This window comes from Lynx canadensis, chromosome C2 (assembly GCF_007474595.2).
Source record: "Lynx canadensis isolate LIC74 chromosome C2, mLynCan4.pri.v2, whole genome shotgun sequence".
In the NCBI taxonomy this organism is placed as follows: domain Eukaryota; kingdom Metazoa; phylum Chordata; class Mammalia; order Carnivora; family Felidae; genus Lynx; species Lynx canadensis.
The window spans coordinates 130,246,587-130,266,137 of NC_044311.2; the positions used below are offsets into that span (position 1 = coordinate 130,246,587).

Consider the following 19,551-nt stretch of genomic DNA (forward strand, 5'->3'; position numbering starts at 1 on the left):
TCAAGGGGAGTGATGTATTCTGAATTCTACTTTTCAGAGGTCTTTCTAGCTTTCATTGGAGAATGGTTTTTATGGAGGAAAGAATGGAAGAAAGACAACCAATTAGGTGATTATTATGGTACTCGAGGCAAGAGAAGTTGTTGTTATTGTTTTTGTTTATTTGTTTGTCTAAAGCAGGAATAGTTTACATGGAGGAATTAGGGGTTTTAGATAATGCTTTGAAGTTTGAACCAAGAGGATGTGCTGATGAATTAGTGTGAAAAATGAGAGAAAGAAGGAGTTTTGAATGATTCTTAGGCTTCTTTCTCCTCTCCTCTCCTCTCCTCTCCTCTCCTCTCCTGTCCTCTCCTCTCCTCTCCTTTCCTTCCCTGCATCTAGAGTTATGGTAGTGTTGTCTATTACTACTAGGAAGACTGCACAAGAAACATTTTTTTTGGTAGAGCATAGAGAATTAATAATCCAGTTTTGGATATATTGGGTTCCAGTATCTATTGTACATTTAAGTGATGATATCAAATTCACAAGTGGTTGTTTAAGCACAACAGATAAGATGTCATAGCTAAAGATATAATTATGAAAAGCAGTCATGACATTGGATGAGATCACTTAGGAGGAGAGAGTACATTGAGTAGAGCCTCTAGGAACAAGCCTCAGGAAGACTCAATATTTAGAGAGACAGGAAAAAAAAGCAAAGCCAAGAAAGGAAACTCTGAGAAAGAAAGAAAGCCAGAAGAACACTCAGTTAGATGAACCAAGAAAAGATGATGTTTAATATATATTGAAATCATCACTTGTCAAATAGAGTTGAAAAGTAATGTAAGAAGAAAGAAAAGTTATCAGTGAATTTGACCACACAGAGGTCAACACTGATTGTGACTACTGTTTTAATGGAGTACTGGGGACAGAAGTCCTATTAAAAGGGGTTAAAAAGAGAATGAACATAAGACATACATATCAATGTAATAGAATTGAGAGTCAGAAATTAACCCCTATATTTATTGCCCGTAATTATGGCCATGTATTTATTATCAATTGATTTTCAACAAGGGTGCCAAGAAAATACAATAGGAAAATCGTTGTCTTTTTACCAAATTAGTGTTGAGACAACTGGATATACACATGCAAAAGAAGGAAGTTGGACTCCTACTATATTCCATAGAAAAATTAGTAGACCATACACCAAAATTTAAGAACTACAACTATAAACTCTTAGAAAAAAACACAGGAGTAAATCTTTGTAACCTTAGGTTAAGCAATAGTTTTTTTTTAAATACAATACTTAAATTTCAAATTAAAAAAAAAGATCAGTTGGGTTACAACAAATTATAAACATTTGTGCTGCAAATGTTACCATCAAAAAAATGAAAATACAATGCACAGAATGGAAGAAAATATATCATACTGCAAATCATATATCTGATAAGGACCTGTATCCAGAACATATTTTTGAAAACTTTAGTGTCAACAGTAAAAAATAAATAAATAAATAACCCAACATGCCTGGGTGGCTCAGCTGGTTAAGCATCTGACACTTGATTTTGACTCAGGTCACAATCTCATGGTTCCTGAGATCAAGGCCCACGTCAAGCTCTGCGCTGACAGCATGGAGCCTGCTTGGGATTCTCTCTCTCCGTCTCACTCTCTGTCCCTCCCTTTCTCTCTCTCTCTCACTCTCTCTCTCAAAAATAGATAAATAAACTTTAAAAAACCCAAATAACCCAATTATAAAGTGGGAAAATATTTGAATAGATATTCCTTTAAAGAAGATATATACAAATGGCTCATAAGAACATGAAAGATTCCCAACATCCTTAGTCATCAGGGAAGTACAAATCAAAGCCATATTGAGATTCCACTTCACACCTATTAGGATGGCTAGCAACAAAAAGACAGTAACAAGTGCTGACAAGCATGTGCAGATATTGGAATGTTCACACATTACTAGTGGGAGTGTAAAATGATCAGCTGCTTGGGTAAGCAGTTGCTAATTTCTCAAAATATCAGATTGTTACCATATTCCCAAGAGAAATGAAAGAATATCTCCACACGAAAACTCACACACGAATATTTATAGCAGCATTATTTACAATGGCCAGAAAGTGGAAACAACCCAAATATCTATCAACTGATGAAAGGAAAAATAAAATCTAGTTTACCTATAAAATGGAATCTTAGTTGGCAATAAAAATAAATGAAGCACTGATGTTTGTTACAACATATGACATACTGTTCTTCATGTACTATATGTGTGATCTTTCCAAGTGTCTGTTTCTTCTATTAAAATAGGAGTAATAATGTTGTTGCTGTTGTTTTCCATCCAACTTCTGGGAAAAATTATTGAGGGAGAAAATAGATGTTTGAAGTCCTCCCTAAAACATCAAGTAATTCTATGTCTATAAGAAGAATCTTTGACTATTTTAAGAAAAAATTTAACAGAAAAATACACATGATTAACAGAGGGTGCTTACCTTTTCCTCAGAAAGCGCTTTGATGTATTTTTTACCCACTTTTTTCTTCATTGTCCAGGAAATAGCTCTCATTTTTTTCCCTAAACCTCCTCCATTATTTGAAGTTTTATTTTGTTCTCCATTTTCATTTATGGATTCCCCTTCATACACCTAGTTAGGATTGTTTACAAAAGATAGAATAAAAATCATATGACTTCACTCATATGAGGACTTTAAGAGATGAAACAGATGAACATAAGGGAAGGGAGACAAAAATAATATAAAAACAGGGAGGGGGACAAAACAGAAGAGAGTCATAAATACGGAGAACAAACTGAGGGTTATAGGAGGGGTTGTGGGAGGGGGAATGGGCTAAATGAGTAAGGGGCACTAAGGAATCTACTCCTGAAATCATTGTTGCACTATAGGCTAATTTGGGCATAAATTTTAAAAAAATAAAAAATAAAAGATGGAATAATAAAGCAATAAAAATCATCTATTTGAAAACATTATTAGAGGGAAGATTCCAAATTTGTGAACTTCATATACATCGTATACCGCAGCTTCCAAAGTTTCAATCTGGACATAATACATATTTTTAAAGTTGTCCAAGCCTGCTTACATGTGTTATGAATTCAGAAAATCAAACTTCTGATGTCGAAGGACCTGAGCTTCACATCTAAATTTTTTTAAAGAATTTAGCTATTCTTTAAATACCTGTACAGTAGAGCCACTTTAGTTTTACCCATTTTGAGATGCCAAAAATAGAATTAAATGCCAGGAATAATGAGTGGCTAAGTCTACAGAGATGGGAGATACTTTATTGGAGGCTTTAGAAAGGTTATAGTGGGCCTTAAAATATCCTCTTGATCCTTATAGAAATAGAAATGGTCATTTCTTAAAAAGTTTTGGAATTAAGTAAATCCACTGAGAAAGTGCATTTTTTTTTATCTTTCAGTTAAGTATCCCATACATATTTCCCACATTGTCAAGCAATAGTAAATATGAACTTCGTCCAGCCATTGGTACAAAAATCTTCAAGTAGTTAACATGTAATTTATTCTTCTAAGTATTTAACATTACCTGATAATATATTTGTTTCTTTGATTGATTATTGCCTGCATCTCCCACTACGAGATAGGCTCCATGAGACTAGAGATTTTGTATTTCTTACTTATTCTAAATGTCTAGAATACTTCCAGGAACTGACAATATTTTTTGAATAAGTTAAACTTCTCATGTAGAACTTTGGAGTGACTTTTTTTTCTTGAAGGACATACTTGGGTTATATATCCTTAATATTTCAGATTGGCAAGAAAAGACCCTTTAAGGTCATCTAAGCATTGCCCACCATTCTCAGTGGATGGACAGCCAGATATTTCTTGCATATACAGAAATCAGGGAAACTTCTCTTTAGTGAACATGAATATTTTAATATGAAGGTTTAACCACAAAATTAACATCATTATTAATAAATATTATGTTTTGCTTCATATCTTACCCCAAATTGCCTGTGATAAATATGAATGGACAGCCAATTTAAGTACTTATTGAACTTTATTAATTTCTACATTCAAAGTTATAAAGGCAAAGAGTTTTTGCTTAATCCAAAAGCCCTGAATAAAATATAACTTGGAAACACTTTAAATTTTTAAAGTTAGCCCTTTTCTTCTGTCTTCTCCCTATGTAAACTCTACCTTCTTTGTAAAATTACAAACTTAAAAAATAATAATAATTAAATAAATAAGAAAGTATATTTTTTATTACCACCAGTGTTAAATTACCATTGCCTAAGCATCAAAAAAGTATCACAAATATTTGTAATTTTAGGTTTTACTATCATTCTTTACAGAAGTTTCAAAGAAACTACCTCAGCATATTTTAAACTTGCACATTTTTCTATAATGTTCTCTTTCATAGCCTGGATTACAACTTTATTAGGTATTTATTTACAATTGTTGTTGCTTTTCTAAGATCTGTCTCTCCCTCTAGACTTTAGGCTTCATGTATTAGGGATCTTCATCGGTTATTGCAGTAGTAATTTCTGAGTGCCTACTGGAAACCCTGTCATAGAGTAGGTGTTAATAAACACTTGTTAAATGAATGAATGCTGAATTGCTGAAAAATGTGTGAACTACTTTTTCAGGTTCACTAAATTCTTTCACAAGTTACTAAGTCACCATTCCTAATCAATGAACCTGAATGAGCCTAAACTACTTTTACAGGTTAACTCTAGAATTATAAAGTAAATAGTAGTAGAATATATCTATGTGTGGTTATGGAAAGTTGAAAGTGTATATAAGATTATAATTGGAAATGAAATATACGCTTTCTCACATAGGTCTGTGTATATAAATATATATATATATATATATATATATATATACGGATAAAAGACGATATATGTAATATACATATGTATAAAAGGGGATATATGACCCACATGCATATATGTATACTAATGGATATATTTAGAAAGTAATAATAGATGCCATTCTATTTTAATTTCTTTTGTTTAGAATTTCCATTACTGAAATAAAATTATTTAAAAATATAGATATATACACATAAGAACCTGAAAAGTATGTTGAGAAATTAGATATGATAAATGGAAAAATTCCTTACAAAAAACAAAAAGTAAGCATACAATAATGACAATGAGTAACTAAAAAATAGGTAAGCTCCAAAACCTACTGATCTAAAATGTATCACATGTGGAGTTGTTGAATCACGTTCAATGATAAACATGTATTCTTAATTTTCTCAATATATATCCTCCTTTTTATCAATTTATTAGTTGTTTTACCTTTCATTAATCACTTATCACAGTTGACCTTTCATTTGTGAGATAGTATAACAGAATGGCAAACTTGAAGTCAGACAAGAAGTTGACTTCTGTCTTTGTCATTTATTAACTGTGTAATTTAGAAGTAATTTTCCTCAATGAAATGTCTTTCTTCAATGGTAAAATAGTAATGTTAATAGTTCCTACATTATAAGTAGGTAAAGTGTTTAGTGTTGTGCTTATATGATGATGTGTTCAATTAAATGTAGATATTATTAGAACTATTACTATTATTATTATTTACACTTAATTTTATGGGAAGCTTTTCTCGTGCTACATCTAAAGTGTTCATGATTTGCAAACGTTTATGTAATGGTCACCTATGAGACATTTAAATGCATATGGTGGAAATGTGAGTACAACTGAACAACTGTATGCTCTCCTTGACAAACTTGCAACTAAGCTATTTAATTATGCAATTAAATTAAAGCAATTACAATTACATAAAATTTAACATATGCATTGTTTTATTGTGGAAATGCTCAGAAAATTTGGGAATATCTGTATTACTTTACATTGTAACTCTTCATAAGTTCATGTTCTGCTTTTCCTAATATGTTAGGTTTCTTAGATAGCTGTTGACTTTTAACACCCAGCATGGTTTAAGTACTAAATTGTTTGTTCATTTATCATAAAAATATTGGCAGGACTGTGATTTTCAAATACACTTATTTTTCTTACTGTACTTTGCAAAAGTGATATTGGCTTCATAATTTTTCATAATGTGTTTGCCTAACAATTGTAACAAAAATACTAACCTCAGTTGAATCATCTGGTTTTGAAATGGAATGATTCCGAAAACGATCGAAATTCCCAAAACTGCTGCTGCGCTACGAAATAGGAAAGAGAAAGGAAAGGGCATTTAGGATTTGTGACTTTCGCTGATAAAATTGCTAAATATATTAGATTATGGTTCAATAAGTGTCAGTATAGTGCAATGATCGGATTAAAAAAACTTTCTCTCTGGAATATCTAAAGGCACTGAAGGTATAACTATTATTAATATTATAATATTTACGGTTGATTAAATGCCTTCATATGTTTTATGCCATAGTGTTAAGCACCTTGGAGAAAATCTATTAAATTATTTTCAATTGATAGTGTTACTTCTGCTCTTGGGAATGGCAGCTGAAGAATCTAAGAATTCTAAGCTGAGCCTTCTTGAAGTGAGTCAACCACAAACTTATTTCCATGAGGGAATGGCAAGAATTGAGAACTAACCAACTAATAAATATATAACAACTAAACAAACAAACACAGACATCTAAGTAGATCCATCAGTATGCCTCATAAAGATCATATTTGTCAAAAAGCCAAAACTGAACACAAATACATTTATCACTGATAACTTGATCATTTGAGACTCTCCACTTGGTGTCAGAAAGAGAAGGCATACACAGAGACCTGTTCATAAATTGAGAGCAGCGTTTAGGCGTACACAGTCTAAGGCTGGGAGTAAAACAGACTTTGTCCACATTTAACATGGAATAAAATGAGACCTCTGGGGAAATTTCATTCACTGGTTTTGACAAAACCTCAACATGTTAATAGAAGACTTGTTCCCTTGGATACTTTTTGCCTACAAAACTAAATTTTTATTCTCATGTATGTAACTCATTCTAGGCAGGTAATTATAAATAATCCCTGATATGTTACAAAGTAAATTATTATCCTAAATACATGTTCAACAATCTTTAGGGTCATTGAGTCAAAACACTGATGTGTCTTTACTGCCTGTTTACTTTTATCTATTGTTTGGAATGGTGGCTATCTGATATTATGCCCTTTATGTACCCATAAATCCTCAGAATATGTTCTATATAGAGAATTTAACTTCATTCCAATCTTATGATATTTTCAAAACAAGCTGGTGGTATTGCAAAGCAACCTGGTGATTTGAAAAGTTAACAATGGGCGTCTGTAATTGATAAAACCTTGTATTGTCTTTTCAGAAGTCACAGCCCAGATTAGTTCAAGTCAGTTTCAAAGGCTCTTCATTCTTCCACGCACTCTTAGACTTATGTTTCCCCACCAGCTATCTTTGAAACTCCCTGTTTCCCTTTTAAATGAGCTGAAAATAAAAAGATCCTGACGTGTGACAAGGGGTTAGCTTGATAGACAGTGTGATACATAATACCGCTCGGAGGATGCTGGCTGTGTTAGACACAATTAACGCCTTTTGCTGACTCGCCACCCCTGCTGAACCAGCCCTTCGGCTTGTGGAGAGAAGAGAGAAAGACAAGGGCTGAGACTGAGAACCACACTGGAAAATACGAAGTCTTCTCATGCAGGGCTGACTAACCTAGAATGACTTCCCGAGCATTAATCACTTCAACCTGCCTAGTAGGCATTTCCATGAGGCTATCACCGCCCAGAGATCACGAAAGGGAATTGAATGTATTGTTGTCCTGCTTATAAACAATTGAACACAGGGAAATCTGTTACTCTTATATACTTGAAACATTCTGATGGCCTATTGGAGCCTATGCCTGGGGCAATTTTGTAGCCTGCATCCAGCCTGTGTCCTGCCTATTAAATATTAATGAGGGTTACAGCATGATTTCCACCACTGGATAATGGGTCCTGTTGCCCAGGAGGGCACAGAATAGGCTCACTTCAGCATTTCTCAACACTATCTTCTGCCATTAAGTAATCAATAGTCACCACCTTTTAAAATTAATTCTCCCCTCATTATATCAATAAAGAGAAGCAGATTTAGAAGTAGTGGCTTAAGAAGTCTCTAGACTATTACTTTGGGTTTTGTCAGTCATCTCATTGTGAATCACTCAACAGCTTTAAGCCAGAGGAGTATAATATCAATCCATGATAAGACACCGTTAAGAAGTGAATCAAAGCATTTAAAATGCTGTTTTAAAATTTTCATTATTCTCTAGTCTAAAAGTTAGTGACTTTCTGAGGTGGTTTCATAATGTATAGGTTACGGCTTATGATGAAAGGGCTAATGCCTACTATGAGGTATGCACAACGAACAAATTTGTAATTTGTCCTATTAAGTTTCTAACAAAAAGGTGAATCATGTGGAAGCAAGCTGGCTTCCCAGATAATAGTCCTTGATAAATGAGAATGTATTTGAATATCAATAATTTTGCATTATAATCATAATGGATTATCTTTAGCAAATATTATCTTGTGACAGAAGCTCCCATCAAGACAGAGCTGTTATATAAACGAATAGCTATCAATGGGAACAGTAACTTAAATAAAACTGCAATTCATGTTTCAGATAAGTCTTTGTTTCTGTTGACATTAGATAATATTTAGTTTTAATTCCACTCTTTCTCTATTTATGCAATTTTTCCTTCTGCAATTAGATATGCATTTGTAAAATGGCACAACATTTATGGAGGGTAATTTGGCAAAACTAACAAAATGACATATATATTTGCCCTTTGACCCAGGAATTCCATATACCAGAGTATACCAGAGATACTCTTAGCTATAAACTGATTTACACATCCACATTCGTTGTAAAATTTCTATATTATAAAAAAGCTGTAAACCCTAATGTTCATCAAGATAGGTTGAATAATTTATGGTAAATCCAAACAATAAAACAATGCAACTGTAGAAAGTTAAAATGTATCTCTTTATACTGCTATGGAATGATCTCCAGGATATAGTGTAAGTGAAAAAAGCCAAATGTATGTAGAGAAAAATGTACGTAGCAGGCTGCCACTTATCTAAGGATTTAAATATATGCTTAAGTTTTAATACAGGCAAATACATATTTTCTTTCTTAGAGAAATGGGGCAAAATGAATATACCTTGTTTTGTAGATTTGACTTTAAAACTATGTAACTTTTACATATTTTTAGCAGAAGTAAATAAAATAAAATAAAAACAATCCTGAGGTAGGGGGGGCACCTGGGTGGCTCAGTCAGTTAAGTGTCAGACTCTTGATTTTAGGTCAGGTTGTGATCTCATAGTTCCTATGAGTTCAAGCCCCTCATCAGGCTCTGCACTGGCGGTACGGAGCCTGCTTGGGATTCTGTCTCCCTCTCTCTCTCTGCCCCTCCCCTACTTGTGTTCTCTCTCTCTCTCTCTCTCTCTCTTTATCTCTCTCTTTCAAAAATAAGTGAATAAACATAAAAACAAAAACAAAAACAAAATTTTGCCTGGGTGAATCAGTCCTTTGAACATCTGACTCGATTTTGGCTCAGGTCATGATGTCACGAATGGGCTCCCCACTAACAATGTGGAAACTGCTTAGGATTCTCTCTCTCCTTCTCTCTCTGCCCTTCTGCTCACACGCATGCTCTCTCTCTCTCTCTCACAAAATAAGTAAACTTTAAAAAGATCAAATAAAAAATAAAAACAATCCCTAAAAATTTCAAATAAAAATGAAACAAATGAACCTAATTGTATGTTGAATTGGTGGCTTAGAGAGAATTCTTTTAAGTGATTTTTAAGAACAGTATTTTGACTGTCCAAAGAAAAGAAAACAATGACAAATTAAATGTTAACCCATTTTCAGTAATCATATTGTTATTAATACTATCAGTATATATAAATACATATGTTGAGGGACAATGAAAATAAGTAATGATGTTAATGACATTTGCAATTAAGATTCTCAGTCAAAATTCTCATAGTGATCATAGCATAAAACAATAAGCTTTCAAAGCCTACTATAGCTAAGTCAAAACAACACAGGGGCCATTCTGAAGATATTCTCACTGCGATAGATTGTATCCAAAGATGGGATAATTTTTGTATCAATGGGAATAATAAGTGAATATTGAAATATATCAAAGTTCATGAGTTCATAATGATACCAAAAGAAAAAAAAAACAGTGGCCACATTTGGAAACATTACAGTTATATTATGAAAACTGGCAAATAAAGGGAAATACTTAAATATTTAATCTGCTTTTCATGTATGAAATATATTTCAGAGTAAATAGTTTATGAAAAAAGTTTATCTTTGTGTGTGTGTATTCTAGCTAATCAATTAAGAATGGTGAAATTATGGAATTACTGAAACCCCTGAGGAAATAATGGATCCCAGCAATAATACTCAATAGCTCCTAGAATTTCAAAAAGAAAGAACCAGAGTATGTGTTTCATAATAGTAACACCTAATCCCACTAGTGAAGAACCTAGTAAATAAATAAACAAAAGCACTCACACCAAACTTCTGTATGTAACTACCAGATTACATAAAATACAGAGACAAGGGAGCATCTTAAATGACATCAAAAAGATGCAGTGAATCAGAAAAATCTAGACAATGAGAAAATCCACAGGACAAATAGCCTGGTTTCTTCAACTAATCGATAGAAAGAAGGAACACATAGATTAATAACCTCTAAGAATTGTATGATCAAATATAGCCCATGGATCTTGTTTAGATATAGATTAAATAAACCACTATAACAAAAACAGCCAGGATAAAACTGAGGACATTTTTTAAATAACTAGCTATTTGATGATATTGAGAAAATACTGTTATTTTTTAGTTGTAATTCAAGGTAACCTAGTGAGAATATGAAATGTATGAGAATATGAGAATAAAGTGTATGAGAATAAAGAAAAAATATGACTGGTCCTTATTTAATGATTAACCAGGTGATAGATACATGAGGTAGATTGTAGTAACCTCTTTTTACATATTCTTGAAGCTTTCCCTAGGAAAATGTTAGGCTAAAAGAAAAAGAGAGAGAGAGATGCACCTATAAAATATCTAAAAAATAATTTACAAAGAGTTAATCACGTGTGGGGGCAGAGAGGTTCATGGGAAACTGTACTTCCCTCTCAATTTTGCTGAAAATCTAAAATTACTCTACAAAATAGTCTTTTAAAAAAAGTTGATGGTCGGGCGCCTGGGTGGCGCAGTCGGTTAAGCCTCCGACTTCAGCCAGGTCACGATCTCGCGGTCCGTGAGTTCGAGCCCCGCGTCAGGCTCTGGGCTGATGGCTCAGAGCCTGGAGCCTGTTTCCGATTCTGTGTCTCCCTCTCTCTCTGCCCCTCCCCCGTCCATGCTCTGTCTCTCTCTGTCCCAAAAATAAATAAACGTTGAAAAAAAAAATTAAAAAAAAAAAAGTTGATGGTCACATAACTTTCTAGGGAAACAATTTGTAAAAATATCATCAATATTTCTTAGCTCATAGTTGTTTGGAAGTATAGACATGTTTAAGGAGAAAATAAAGTTTTGCTTTCCAAGTTTATTTTAGAACAACCAACTTTCTGACGTTGATGCACGTTATTAGATTGACTTTTGAATACTATCTGCAATTACATGAAGCAGATTACTTTCTTCCACTTAGTCTACTTGGTTTCCACCTAAAAGGGCTGAGCAAGTGTCATTTGGTGTGTTTGAACATGTGTGTGTGTCCCTACCCATGCAATGAATAATATAAAAGAACTTAAGAGGATTCATTTTTTTTTTTTTAGTCAAAATTTTTCTCTAGTTTTGTTTAACAATTCTAATCATTACAGAATGTCATTACATGATATACAGCTGACAGGGTTCTTGGAAGTGATCTAATCCTTCTCAGTGAGGAAACTTATGGGAACAAGAACTTGCAAAAATAAGTTCCTTCTTTTTCAATTCTTCACACTGATGTGCTCTCAACTATGACATTCCATTCTAAAGTTTTGATATTGTCTTCCATTTTCAAAGAAACTTGCTATCTAAACAGGGTGGAAATTTGGAAAGTTAGCTTGATAGAGCAAATGGAACTAAATAGAATTCTTAGAACAATGGCGAGCCTAAATTTATCAACATGAAGGACAACTGGCGGCGGCAGGGGGGGGGGTCTCTTTTTGGAAATGTGAATCAACTTTTTGGCCAAGGCCAAGAGAACTTGACCCTTATTTTCATTTCTTAACCAGCCATCAACTTTAAGGGTATTTAAGTAAAATCTTATCTCCAGCCATTTGGGTAAGGAACTGGTGGAAAAGTTTCACAGTCTATTTCAAAGAAAAAATTTGCATATCTGACTCAGACATCGCAGTATTTTGAAATGTACTGGCAAATTAAAAATTACACACACTCTGCCAATGCGTTCTCACATCTTCTAAATACTGCACATAAAGCAATGGTTAGTAATATGCTCTTGAAGATCAGAATTGTTTCAGCATGCACTTGTGTGAATATTTTCCGATAATACTATGCTAAATCTCAATAAGCTTTTCAGCCTTTATCCAAAGGCATTCGAGGATTTGATTGTCCTAACTTAATTAAGGTGCTGAGATCTTTTGAAGAGTGCGAAACAAATTTAACTCACTTAGAATAACCTGTTAGGATTGGTTCAGTGTTAAATAATTACACTATCATGTGGTGCCAATGGAAGATGGTTGTGTGGAGTGTCAGGGGGCTGCAAACTAAAAGACTGCCTGAGCTGTGAAACATAACCTTCAACACTAACATTTTAACCTTGAGTAAAGGCCACCCAATGTTCAAGCATATATCAATGCTCTAAATATTATTAATGTAGATCTGGGCTCTTAGAACAAAAGTTAGTTTACTTGATCTTTCTGGTTCAGTGTCTTTTCTGTCAACTTCAAAATATCTAAAGGAAATGCAGATTCTGACTCTGCTTTAGTGTTTTAAAGTTGTGTCAAAATTTCCATGTGAAGCTTCACTTTCAAAAGTCGATGTGCACTAGAGATGTTTTCTGCAAATTGAAACTGCCTTAAAGAAAATTACCCAAATGAAAGAAACTAGAATTAAAAAAAAAAATCAATGCAGAATGATCCATTACCTGTAAAATGGTTATTCATATCAGCCTATTTAATGTAACAAAACAAGTTCTGCGAGTAAAAAAGACTCAGATATTTAAAATTCTCAATTGTACCTCTGCATGATTTATTACTGTATGTTATGATTTACATTACATTCCCAGATTGTAAGTCATGCTGCAGTTGTAAGAACTGAATGGAAATTAAGATAGTCTATTTTAGTTGAAAAGAGTTTTGAAAATAAATAACATCGATAGGTCTTAAATATCTTTTTTCAGGTAAAAAGCATAATGTGGAAAAAGTTCGGTCACCTGATATCACCAATTCTTACAAAATCCTGTAGAATAAAAAGGAGATGAAAAACTTTGTAAAATGTGACCATGATCAGACTACCCTGAACTGTTCAGCTTCTTGGTTTCCCTATTGTACAGCTTCTGCTTGGCTCGCTCACTCCTAGACTATTGTTATATATAGTACACTGTCTATTCCTTCATTCTCTCTTTCTCCAACTACTAAACCCATTAACAAATACACTAAACGGTCCCTCTTGATCCTCCTGGAATTGTTTCATTATACCACTGCTTCCTTGAAATCTTCAAGAATTTCTCCAGGGAACCCACATTCATAGCTGCTCTAGGCCGCAGTGGCTTCTCTGCCTGCCTTCGTGCTGGAAGGCAGATGTACCAACCAAGGGCTCTTTCTGCTTGTATCCAGTTGCCCCTGAGGATCTGCTTTGATTTTGCCTTCTGAGCCATCTCCCTGCGCTCTTGGAAACCTGTATTTGCTCACTTTGGGAACTTTGGCCATATAATGGCCAATATACCACGCACGCAGCCTTTCAGCCTCCACATCTGGTCAATTCTTCCTTGAAATCTCTGTTTTAGGCATTTATTTTCATTACTGCTGGTCAAATATGTGCTGATAGCCTCATTCCTGAGCCAACCCACTAACATTCAGCTTCTTAGTCCCCAAACTCTTGCTTTTCCAATCCTCTAACACCACACCATTGAACTAATTTTCCAAAAATACCTGTTCTTATCATTTGGTTCCTCTCAAAGTGTAAAGCTCACTCCATATTGTCATGATGGTTACTGAGAATTTGCTCCATGCCGAGAGATTTATCTACAATTATCTCATTAAATAAACACAATCACCCTCTGAGCTCAGTATAGATTTCTCCAGTTTACAGATGAGCAAAACTGAGTCTCATAGGGTTTAAGTAGCTCTTCCTTAGGCGATAAAATAACGCTCAAACTCAGCATGATGCACATCCACGGTTCCCCATGGTATCAGGTAATGGTAGTCAGTCTTACTCGGCAGAACTTCTGACAGTTCTTGCTGGTCGCTGTGGACACATTCACTTTTGCTTCTAAGCTGTTGCTTATGCTGGTTTTTGTTGTTTTTGTTATTTTTCCCAGGAATGTTCTTCCTCTTTTTTTTTTCCTCCCACTCTGATCCAGTCCATTCTTCAAGGGCAGGACCCAGTCCCATCTTCCCTATGAGATCACATGCCAGTGCCTCCTCAGTTTAGCACGCAGTGGTTGTTCCTGCTCTACTATGGCTCTTAAGTGCTATATAATACCTCTGCAGAAAAGTCCTACTGCCGTGAGGCGTGGGAAAACCACAGCAGATAACATCCTACATTCCTCTTCAGGGTAAATGCCTCAAAACCATATATTTCATGGTTAACACAAAAGCAAATTGTAAGCTGGTCATGTTATAGTCACAGAAGATGATTTGCTGATGTTTAATTAAAGACTGTAATTCAACATAAATATATTATGCAGTTCAACACAAATAAATTAAGTGGCTTCTATGGCTAAACTTTATAGTTGGGGTCAGGCTGTCTGCAGGAATAAGACAAGAATCTATCCTGGAGGAATTTACACTCTATTGATGCCATCAACCAAATAACTTCAATCTTTAAGAGTTAAATAGAATCATATTCAAACGAATGGTATACAAATATAGAAGCAGTTCCTTAAAGCAGATTATATTTATTCACAAAATAAATGAACGTAATAATGTATAATAGATGTCAACCTGGAAACTTATATTCATCCACTAACGAATACTAATTGGCACCCCTTAGTACATGAAAGGCATTTTGTACACATATGTCTATACCTATGTTATTTATAGTCAGCCTAAAGAAAGGCAAATTAAAATGATGAGAAATTTTTAAATTAGCTGAAATCAACACAATTTGAATTTGCCTCAAAAATTATTTACCCTGAGAGATTATGTGGTTGCTGACTGAGGGACTCTTTAAAAATCTCCAAATCCAAAGATGGTGATTGCTAAAATGATGGCAAAGAAACAAAAAGGTGATGGGCCACACACTATATATTGAATGGAGTACTGAATAACAAAAATGTGTCTAATATAATTATTTCTTGAACTCTTCAAGGGTTGTTTCTAGTGAACATAGTAATTTTGGTCATTATAAGTGTGTATTCGGTACAAGAATATTTCACTGGGATTTTTCCATTGTCTGGAAGGACTTTCTCTCAAAACCAAAATTGGCAATAAGTTTTCAATTCTTGCACCAGCACAGTTTGTTTAAAGCTTCACAAAAAGCTGTGTTGAGATGAGTGAGAAGAGTTCTGAAGCCACGTTCAGGCTTAGAGTTAAAGAGATAAGGATTAACTGTGTCAACAATGGTTACAGAAGATACTATGTGTTTTAGGGAAGACAGTGGGGAGAGGGATAGGAATTATAGGTAATAACAAATTTGATGCATTTACCATCCTTACTCTCAGTAACTTTCCTGAGCATTTCTTATTACTAATTTTGTTTTCTAAGTACCTTGAAAGTGAGAAGGTGGTAACAAAGATAGATGATTTACATTTCCAGTTATAAAAATATGTATTATCTTTCCATAAATTTATAATTTGTTTTCTATTGTATGAATATTAGATTTTTTCTACTTATAACCAACTATTAAATATTTTAACTGTTTGCACATAATTATCAGCCATTTTCATCCTATAACTAAACTCCAAAAACAAATAAATACCTGTGCAAAAAATAAATAACTGTATAAATAATCTTCCTGTGTAGGATCTGGTTAACAAGAGAAGATAATAGTGAATATGAATATGATGGTGAAAGAAGGCAACAGTTATTTAGGAGAAGAATAATTTTCAAGTACTAATCATAACAGGCCTTCCTAAATTGACCATAATCTTAAGTATCAAAATTCTGGTTTTCTTAAAAAATACCTGATTCTTCTATTCTACCTTTTTTTTTAAAAGTTTATTTATTTTGAGAGAGAGGGAGTAGGGGCTTGCAGAGAGGGAGAGAGAATCCCAGGCAGGCTCCACACTGTCAGTGCAGAGCTCCACACGGAGCTTGAATTCACGAACTGTGAGACCATGACCTGAGCTGAAACCAAGAGTGGGCCGTTTAACCGACTCTGCCACCCAGGTGCCCCTTCTATTTTACCTTTTAATGAAATTATATCATATGCATTTTGCATAGTTTCGTTAATCTAAAAGACAAACGATTAAAAATATAAAAGAGAAATTGTCTTCATTTTTATCAAAGGGATTTAAAAAAGAATAAGAGTAACTTACTTAAACTGAGCATTCTCTTTCTGGATCTTAGACTTATTTTTTTTTTTTCTTTTCGATAATCAGAGAGAGGAAAAAAGTCTTGAAAGTGCTTCATTAGCTGACACATGGTGAAAGAATATACTTTTAAGTCTATTATGATACTTTTTAACAGACTTAATAGTTAAATTTTGACTAATCTTTAGGTTCCTGAACAATTTCCTACCATATTTACCAATCAAATGTTTATACCACTAAATTCAGTTACTCCAGTTTAAAAAATAAAATCATCACGAAGAAGCAAATACTCATTGTTTGGGAATAATGGTTAAATAAAGGAATGCAAATTAAGTCAGGGAAACAGAATCCATTATAAACTTCCCCGTCAAATTTTCTGGAACAAAACCTGTTACTCTCATTCGTCTTCAATGTCCTCTGCATTCACGTGGCCTCTGGGTACATAATAACCTTTCTAAAGGTCTCCTCAAGGGATATTTTAGTCATGCAGTGATCTCCTTGAACACAAGTAATGACAAACAATAAGCTAATTCTCAAAAAGTTTTTTTTTAAGTCATTTTTACTACTTTTAAATGAGTGTGTTTGATGCATGATTTTGGTCCCCCTGATTAATGGTCACCGCCGGCCCAGCTTCTGGAGTTGTAATGTTTCCGTGAGCTTCCCTCCAGCAGAGCTCGACCATTAATCCAATGGCATATGTCAGCTCAGCAGAGCAAGGTCACTCTTCTGCTTCAAGGGGAACCTTTTTAGAAATAATAAAACTGACAGAAAGTTCTTTTTTGCATGCTTTATGCCACCTGAGGTTGAGTGCTGCAGTTAATATCATAAAGCTTATAAACATTCCCATCTCAGGCAGCACCCGCTGCCACTATGGTTAGGAATTTAAACGTTTTTTCCTTAGTAAGAACAGACATGTTTATGTGGGGCAAATATACAGTATGTAATCCCAAACAGGGAAAGAATGGGTGGGAAAAAACAGTAGTAAGTTCATGCTAGGATATTTGGAAGAGATGTTAGGGTTCTATAACTTCCTTATTATCAATTACATTCTCTTTTCAGCAAATTTGGGTTTGGCTATATAAAGATTTCAGTGTATTGAGGGGTCGATAGTGATGTTGAATGTAATAGTCGTGGTAGAAATGAACTCGGTTTATGATAATACTTAAACTTACAATATCATGTCTGACAACTGTAGAACATTTACCTTGGAAAGAATTTTCTTTCCAAAATTACAAATTTGCTGTAATTATTTGTTTTATATAGGTAATGGCTGCTTTAAAATTGATAAATAATTATAGTGAGATATTTACAATCTTAAAGTAAGTTGAAACACAGATGGCCTGAGAAAAGATGATGCCTATATATGATAACTAGTAATATAAGGAATACATACCCATAAGCAGTATAAAATTTATATATTTAATTACTCATTTTATGACTTTTCCTCATTAAAAAAATCAATGCTGCACAACTGTAACCATATGAAATATTCAGAAAAAAACTTCTAGAAAAAATATCTAGATTAATGCCATGTCACTATATGTATTATAAAATAGAATTTACTGCAAGGTAAACCTGCTTTAAATCTTATCTCAGGAATTTAAAGTATTAAATTTAGGGAAAGTATAGAAAGGAAACATCATTATTTATATTGAGTTGTCTTCACTGTATGTACGTAGAGAAAAAGTGGTAACTCAGGCTCATCCATGCTCGGAAATCAGTTCCTTGGCCAGGTCTCCATGTCTAATGTCAGACCCTCACTTTATCAGGTACAGAAACTTTATTTTTCAAGCTTTCTGAAATAAACAATCTCTGAGGGACTGACTCATAAGCTAAACTAAAAAGGTAGCAAAAATAGCAATACCAAGTATTGATGAGGTATGAGAAATTCAACTGTCAGGAAAAATGCATATTCTTGTTGACTTAGCAAAGAATGTTCTCCCCTGGAGGAAACACTGTATGAGACACAAGATCACTGCTCACAGTTTGTTTCATCTGTGTAGTAAAAGCCACAGTAACTCGGCGGCATAAAGGGCTAGAGGCACGCACGAAGCTACATGGCCTGAATTGCATCTCTTACCTAAGTGAGCAAGTCTGCTGAGCCAAATGGAACATTTGCTTCGGCTGATGGATGTTGTTCTGCAGACGCAGTGGCACATTTCTACTGTCCCACTCCTTTCTAGTCTTCCAGCAAAGCAAGCCCCTTTGCTAATGCTTTTCTTTTCAGACACGTTAAATCACAATGTTTGATTATCGTTTTGTTTCATTACATTCTGATTCCAACAATGGTTACTTTGCTTTATGTGGGTGTTACCCAGATCTTTCTCAATGACCCATTTGTAAACTATGTCCTGGGGTAGAATCCTTCTTTAGGTGACTAATATTATCCATTAGTCATTCCACACTCATTGTACACACATTGAGACATCACAGTTATGTTCTATATGATAAGTGTTCTTGGCCATAGCCCAAGTGTAATAGGAAGCACATGGAGTCTGAAAGTCAGACAGACTGAGTTTAGGCCTCCTCGTTCCCCAACAAAAACTCCAGGGATGCAAATATGCATAATAAACATCCCCTGTTCTTGATGGTGACTATGGTTGGGAGAGCATAGTGGAATAAACTCTTAATAATAGTTAAGAGAAACAGTGGAGGTTGGAACAAGCACTGAGAAAACAGAACAGAAGGCGAGGTTATTAATGAAACATGTACTATGTGCTAGAAAATTTACATATGGTAATTAATTAAATCCTCACATCAATCAGATGTGACATGCTTTAATATACACTTCTCCAGATAAGCACACCGAGACTCACAAGGGGTTTAATAAAATGTGCAACGTCCCCTGGTTAGGAAATATAAAAATAGAACCTCAAAACCAAGTCTGTATGACTATTTAATGTTTACTTATTTTTGAGAGAAAGAGAAAGACAGAGCATGAACGGGGGAAGGGCAGAGAGAGAGGGAGACACAGAATCTGAAG

The 19,551-nt window shown here is 34.3% G+C and overlaps 1 protein-coding gene across 2 annotated transcripts in view; it reads right to left on the minus strand.

Moving 5' to 3' along the window:
• SAMSN1 (SAM domain, SH3 domain and nuclear localization signals 1) overlaps positions 1 to 19,551 on the minus strand; it is a 50,232-nt gene that overhangs the window by 22,227 nt on the left and 8,454 nt on the right. Inside the window, exons 2-3 of one of the 2 annotated variants that reach the window (XM_030328822.1) lie at positions 6,051 to 6,122; positions 2,469 to 2,618 (exon numbers count right to left, since the gene is read on the minus strand). In XM_030328822.1, the coding sequence (XP_030184682.1) occupies positions 2,469 to 2,618; positions 6,051 to 6,122 (222 nt within the window). The remainder of the gene's footprint in view (positions 1 to 2,468; positions 2,619 to 6,050; positions 6,123 to 19,551) is intronic. The other variant, XM_030328823.1, reaches the window with a different exon arrangement.